Here is a 7,256-nt window from a genome sequence, read left to right as displayed (position 1 = left end):
AGGGAGATAAGGTAACCAAAGTAAGAAAGGTGGGAAGGAACCCATCATGCAATGTCTCTTGGGTCAAGGCACGGAGTTTGGATTTTATTTGAAGTTTAAGACATTTTAGCAGATGACCAAGACAATGCAGCCATATGATATAGATTTATCTGTAGTTATACCTATATCTGTATCTATATACTTATTATATATAGATGAATATAATTTTTATTAAAGTAATATGACTCTAATTATATTTATCGTTTCCTTTCTACTATTTAGAGGAATTACTATTTAGAGCCAGGTTAAAAGAAATGAAATGTCTTATAAATAACTCATGAAACATCTTTGCTGAAAATCCCAAATGTTAAGAATCTTTAATTATGTCTGACCTCTTCTGCTTGGGAGAACCTTAGCACCGTTTCTAGGTATTTCTTCTGCTTTCTTTAGTCATGTCAGAGTCTTTACCAATTAGAGACTTCCAATTGCCCTCTGAAGCCCTTATCTCTCTTTGAAATAGCCCCCAGTTTCTGCCTCAGCCTTGTCTCTTTGGGAAGAAGGCAACTTCCTTTTATAAGCATGGCTAGCCTAAATACCTTGGGTGTTATTTTTCTCCTAGCTAGCACCAGAAGAATCACAGAATAAGGTAGCTCATTTAAAACATTTTCCTCATGGTTGTCCTGTTCTCCCATTCAGGAAAAAGATTATTGGTTACCGTGGCAACCAGCTTCCACGGCGTTCCATTCTAACTAACCACACAGGTATAGCATGAGCTTTTATTCAACGTTCTTTACTGTCGCTCTCTGCGGATCTGCATATTTTTCCAGCGTGTTCTCTGTAACTGCTGTTTCCAACAATCAAGCTGAAGTTAAGTCAGGTAATTTTTTCAAAGGCACTGTATCCCTATCTATTGTAAATATTTAAAAAATTCACATATGTGATTGTACAGTGATTTTCTCACAGCGCCAACCAAAAACTTTCTGGTATGTTCTTTAATAAGTCTGGGGTTACATTTGCATCTATTTTTATCATATTTAGAAAACGAATCACGAATTTACAGTAAAAATCAGAGCAAAAGGTAATTTTATGAGATTATCTCCCATGTGTCCTGTATCATAGCTTTCCTGAGGATAATTCTCTGACTTCCCACCCTCCACCACTCCCAAACCTTCTGATAAAATAGTGCACAAACTCAGACGAGTAAAAAATTGTCCTCAATCCATCACCTTGGAGATGCCACTTACATACTTATACCCCTGAGACCATTAACAACCTTGTTTTTGTTCAGAACATTACTAAAAATAATAAAACGTGGTTTTAAACAGGCCAAACACAATTTACTGTCACCCAATATCAGTTATGTTGTGATAAAGGTCGGTTGACTTTGGAGAATCAACTAGATAAATTCTGTTTCCCTCCAACTCTTCTATTCTTCTTATTATTATTACTTCTAGTCTTTGCTGGTTATTTAGTTTCTTCATAATTACATGGTATAAACTAGGAATCCTGAGATTTCTATTGTATGCTGAGATGTCGTTTAATCTATTATTTCTACCTATGATTTTATTTGGAGCAATAGTTGTATTTTAGTAATTAAAACGAGGCAACGTGAAAGGGAGTTTCTATTACCTAATGTTAAGCAATTAAGAATGAAATCTGGTTTTAACCCTCTTTCTTGTAAAGTCTTTCAATCTCCTCAATGTCTTTTCATTGAAAAAGACATATCTCGTGACCAGTCTATGAACATCCCATTGAATATTGCCATCTCCTATTAAGGGCATGGAAGTAAACTCTGTAACTAAAACAGATGCCTTCGCCCACAGATTCTAAAATCAGAGGGTATTCATAAACCTCTCCACAAATTTTCAGAGTATAGTGGGAAACAGGAACTGTTAAAAATTTGAAACTCTACTAAAGTACTTTCTATCTCTTCCGGGAAAAGAAAATGTATTACTTTCTAGGAAGTTCACTACTTTAAAAAACATACAAAGCAATCAGGGTTGGAAATTCATGGTTAGCATTTGGGTTACATCATCCAATTTTAGATGATACTTACTTTTAGACGGAAAGCCATAGAATGGTTCTCTGAGTCCTCTCAAAACTGTTTTGAAATTACTTCAAGAGAGCAGAAAAAGCACTTACTTTATTATTACTATTTTCTGAGCAGATATTCCATGATACATAAAATGTTTCACTTCAGCTTTTGGGATACACAGACATATGTATTCCTGATATACTAATCCCATACCAGCTAGAAAGAAAAACTGACCAACTACTGGTAGACTTTTCCAGGTTGAGAGCAGAGGACAACATTAAATAATCACAAAAACTTTGGGTAATTACACCACAATGCACAATTAGATTTACATAGAATAAAAGCTCTCGATTTCAAGTCAACAAAAGAAGAGACCATGTAGCTTTGAAAAGTAGAGTCTCTATTGAAGGGTTAGCACTCTATAAGCAGGGAGGCAACTGACATGCTGTTTTGATAGTTGGGTAAAGATGTGAGTAGAATAAGATTGTAAACCAGGGGAAATCCTGATGAAAGGATAGAATGAAGTGTTTGAAAATGGTAAAGCGAGAGCTTTAATTAACATGGGCTAATGGAAAGAGCAGGAAAGAGAAAAGTGATTTAGTTCAGATAGTAACTAGTTTGTGGAGAAATTTTATAGAGTAATAACTTAGTTTGTTTTAATTTGCAAGAGCCAAGGGACAACATTATTTGAAGAATGACAGTTTTATTGTTTTAATATTTTATACGTAAGAAGCTCCCATTTATCTGAAATATAAGTTAGTAGCAGTTTCTATCAATGTGATAATATATATTAGACAAATTGGCAAGAAGGGGTTTGTTCTATTAATTTTTGTTATAACCTTAAAAAAACTATCTTCAATATTTCAAATTATAAGCAAGGTCATGATTTTATAATGTGAAGATAAGCAGAAACTCTGATTTAGTTGCAAATTGGTCCTAAGTTTTTGGATGGTGTCCTTTAGCATTGGGAAAAACCTGGAAAACCACTTTTCTTAATGAGGAATCATGTGAGCAGTGTAATATTAAAAAACATTAAAAAAATACATGATATAAATTTGGTAGAGCTTTAACTTTTATTTAAAACAAAAGCATTGATACCCAGTTAGGGCTCTTCTCTAACAGTCACTTCATAGGTTGGTAACAGTATGTTCTGGATTTTCCGGGTCACTTCTGACTTCAAATATTTTGTCTGTTATCAAATAATGTGTATGGATTTTAGTTTGGAAAATGTGGTCACTGAGTTTATAGACCAACTCTGAAATAGCAATGGCCTTTGGCATTATGTAGTAATTCAATTTCTGGGTCATGATTATCAAATTAAATCAAAGTTCATTATTTGAGACTACCCAATAACAAGCTATCGAAACAGTAAGGACATTTAAAAACTTTGTAGAAATTGCAATTTGAAAAGCATTCATAATATGATTTATTATAGGCACAAACACACATAACTAGTAAATTCATAAATGTCTACTCACCCTTGTCATACAGGAAATGAAAAACAAGCCATATTGTAATTATATATTACATACCGTAGTTATATATATTAATATATATTACTTGGCTAGAAATAAGAATACAAAATAATCTAAATGAACTTGTGCTAATATTAAAAAAATTTTTTGGGGGCGCCTGGGTGGCTCAATGGGTTAAACCTCTGCCTTCGGCTCGGGTCATGATCTCAGGGTCCTGGGATCGAGTCCCGCACCAGTTTCTCTGCTCGGCAGGGAGCCTGCTTCCTCTCTCTCTCTCTCTCTGTCTGCCTCTCTGCCTACTTGTGATCTCTGTTTGTCAAATAAATAAATAAAATCTTTAAAAAAAAATTTTTTTTTTGGTGGTCTTCCTTATTTTTAATTTCCATAGACTGGACCTCATATTCTTGACAAACTGCAACTGAGAGGGTATTCTGGCATTTGCTATGACAATAATTATGAACGAATTTTTAAAGTTAAAATTGTCTCACTATCGTATGTCAAAATGCTGCTTTTCTGCAAATGAAAACACTTAGATCATTTGAGGGCCTTCCTCCAACCTCAATTACTATCTTTTATAACATTGTGCCACTTGTTCGCAGTTCTGCTCTTTATTCTTTCGTGATTTGGGTAACCACTAAATGAAGAAAAAAAAGTTTTAAGTCTACTGTGTCCAGAATGGCATTTAACAACTCCTTCAAAAATTAAGATGATTTTTCCCAAGTGTTGTTGGAAATATATCTATCACCAGTGATCAGGCTCTCCTCCTACATTTCCGTGCTCAAGTTGAAACTTGAGAAGCCCGGGGACACTGCTGCAAGAGAGGTGGGAGTGGGAGATAGGATTATCACCCGCTTGACACTTCGGCACTATCGCTACGAATGATTCACTTGCGTTGGGCACATTTGTTGCAAGGAAATCTCCCGCCGCTTCCTTCTCGGGAGCTCCTCTCGGGCTGTCTCCTGTGCTTTGGCCTTTAAGGAGAACCGAGAGCAGGTGGGCACAGAGGCTCTCACCGAGTCCTCTTCCCCCTGCTCTTCCCTAATTTAGCAGTACTTCCGGCCGCGTGACATCATCCCCCGCACCCCGGTGACGAGAGCGGCGGGTGACGTGTGTGCGGAGAGGAGCGCGCTGACGTTGCTATTTAAAGGTCCTCCTGCGGGGAGGATGGAGACACAGCGCGAGCACCTGGTGTGGGGCACGGAGGAGGCTGTGGCGGCCGGAAGCGGGGCCAGGAGACAGCGGAGGAGCAGAGCGCACGATCCGCCCGCCGCCGGCCACTAGGGGTGGGGGGGGAAGGAAGGAAGGACGGACTGACGGACCTGCCGGCTGGACTAGCTCCCCACGAGGGCCGACCCGGCCCCTGACCACCAGTCTTCCCGCCGCCCTCGCAGCTGCTGCTTTCTCTCGCATCGCCCGCAGGGCCCCAGCGGGCCCTCGGGACGGGTCAGCGACTCAGCCCCGTCGCCGACTCCCTGCTCCGCGGCAGCCGCCGCCTCCCGCCCCCTCCCACGAGCGGGGGGAGGGACCGCTCTTGCCCGCGGTTCTCCCCGCCTCCTCCCCCGCCCTCCGCAGCCCGCTTTGCCGCCGCGCTCGGCTCACGCGGGCGGCGCTGACCCGGGAAGCGGCGCCCTCCGTTCCGCGAGCTGCCGGTGGAGGCGGAGGCAGCGGCGGGCTTCAGGCCGCCGGGGCCGGCGCTGCTCTGCAGAGCGAGAGCTGGAGGCCGGCGGAGGTGGGCGGGTGATGGAAGTGTGAGGAGGCGGCGGCGGGCCCGGGGACTGTGAGGCGGCGCGTGGCGGCGGCGCGGAGCGCGAGAGGCGAGGAGCTCGGGTGGGGGCGCTGGAGCAGCGGCTCTCCCGCGGCTTCGAGCCCTGCTCCCCGGCCCCTGACGCGGGATTAGCTGCCCGCCGCGACTTCAGCTCAGTCCAACGCCGCCGCTCGGCCCGCCCTGGCGCTGGGAGCGGGTGCCGGGGACAGCGTGGGGCTTGGCTCTCTGATTCATTCATTCTCCGTCGCTGGCAGCCTCAGACCTGCGGTGCTCGGAAGAGAGGAGGAAAGAGGAGCAGACGCGAATGAAGGGCCGGGCGCCAGCCGGGCTCCATTGTGCTCGGCGGCGCGGGGCGGGAAGGGGCTGAGGGAGGTGGGATCGGGCCCCCTCCCCTGCTCCCCAGCGTGCGCTGCGCCCCCAACCTGCTGCCAGCCTGGAAATGGCTCCGTTTATTCTCGGGAGAATGAATCGATCCTGCCCAGCCTTCTCTTCTGCCTCCCCACCTTCTCTCTGCTCTGAGTCTTAGGAGGAGCAACATTTAAAAGACAGACTCCAATGTGGAGTGCCGTGCACATCGCGAGCTGTTGGGTTTGCACTTCGAGGAGATTTTTCTATATAGCTTTTTCTAACGTGAGCGCAGGGAAGCAGTGGCATTACTGCTTTTAGGATTTTTATTTTCTCGTGGGGATCTCTATAAAGTGCACGTCGCATTGGGTTACACGCTCCACCCCCAAGGGAACTGGTGTGGTGGAGAAATTTGAACCCGCAGCCTTAGTAGCGCCAAAAGGCCGAGTTACCTGGCTTTCCCAGAGTGTCGAGGAGGACATGAGCGAAATGACCACCGAACTCGTTTTTTATAGGACTCGGTGAAGCTGGATTCTGCGTTTTCCGACAGACACGTAGACTAATTTCGTGGAATAGAGTTGACGCTGTCTCCTCCGCGCAGCATTTTAACTCTCATTTAAAGCAAATGCCGCCTCTGTTTGCACGTTTTGGTATCTGCGAGAGAAATCATTTTACCTAAGGGAACTAATTGAATTGTCAGCACCACTGAAATACCTCCAGAAAAGGATCTCGGGGGGGTGGAAAAGCAACTGCGAAATAACAGACGGAGAAATTCCTTTGGAAGTTATTCTGTAGCAGAAGAGCAGAAACTTCAGAGCAAGTTTTCACTGGGCAAAATGGGGTAAGGATTTCTGTGCCCAACATAGCTTTGAATCTGTTTATGTATGTGTGTTGTCGAGCGTTGGCGGTGATTGTGTTTTTGTGTTTTCGAACAAATTAGCTACTTTGTTACGCTGGTCGTACATTAAAAATGTAGGTGTGTTAACCCTTTAACAAGTTATGTTTATGGAGTGACACCAGAGGTCATAATTAAGAAACCACACATACATAATTTTTGACCAGAATATAGTTTTATTAGGAACATTTAAGCAGGCAACACATTCTGTACTTTTTTGGTTCGACTGCTGCAGCAGTTCGTAATTAAAATCATAGTATTGTCTTGGGTTTTGTTGCCGGTATCTTTGAGAGAGAAGTACTGCGTTCTCTCAGTACTTTGAGAGTAATCAGTTACACAAAGGAACAATTGTAAAGTAATGAGTGGTTGGACTTCAGTCCTTGAAAATGATCCAGTGTAAATTGTGGCCTCCAATGTGCCCTCTGTTTTGCCCTTGAATATCCCAAGCTAACACGCAGAATTGATTTATTGGGGCATTAACAGGAAAGTCTGAAAGTCTTAACCGATGTGGTCTTCACAATGCCACTGCATTTGGTGGATCAGAGGTTGAATAGGAAAAAGCTAATTTTCTGTTGAAGGAACTTGCACTTTTTCTCAATTTCTGCTCTTACGCTCAGGTCTTTGGTTTGTGTTAACAATGTCAAATCTACACCTTTCAATACCAAAGTCAGCCAAGAGTATGTTTTCCAACCTTTCATTAACTCTTCACACAGTAACTTGATAAAATGCTAGTGACTCTTTGTAATGTAAGCCAGAAACCCC

The 7,256-nt window shown here is 43.2% G+C and overlaps 1 protein-coding gene across 1 annotated transcript in view; it reads left to right on the top strand.

The window, feature by feature from the left end:
* Positions 1-5,288: 5,288 nt before the first annotated feature.
* Positions 5,289-7,256, top strand: part of LOC111148296 (homer scaffolding protein 1) — a 132,119-nt gene continuing 130,151 nt past the window's right edge. The window contains exon 1 of the mRNA XM_022504784.1: positions 5,289-6,440. Within this exon, the coding sequence (XP_022360492.1) occupies positions 6,436-6,440 (5 nt within the window). The 5' untranslated portion in view covers positions 5,289-6,435. The remainder of the gene's footprint in view (positions 6,441-7,256) is intronic.

Source organism: Enhydra lutris, unplaced genomic scaffold (genome assembly GCF_002288905.1).
Source record: "Enhydra lutris kenyoni isolate GAN:26980312 unplaced genomic scaffold, ASM228890v2 scaffoldscaffold19, whole genome shotgun sequence".
NCBI classification, from domain to species: Eukaryota; Metazoa; Chordata; class Mammalia; order Carnivora; family Mustelidae; genus Enhydra; species Enhydra lutris.
The sequence above is the reverse complement of the archived record's forward strand: the minus strand, read 5'-3'. Positions and strand labels throughout refer to the sequence as shown.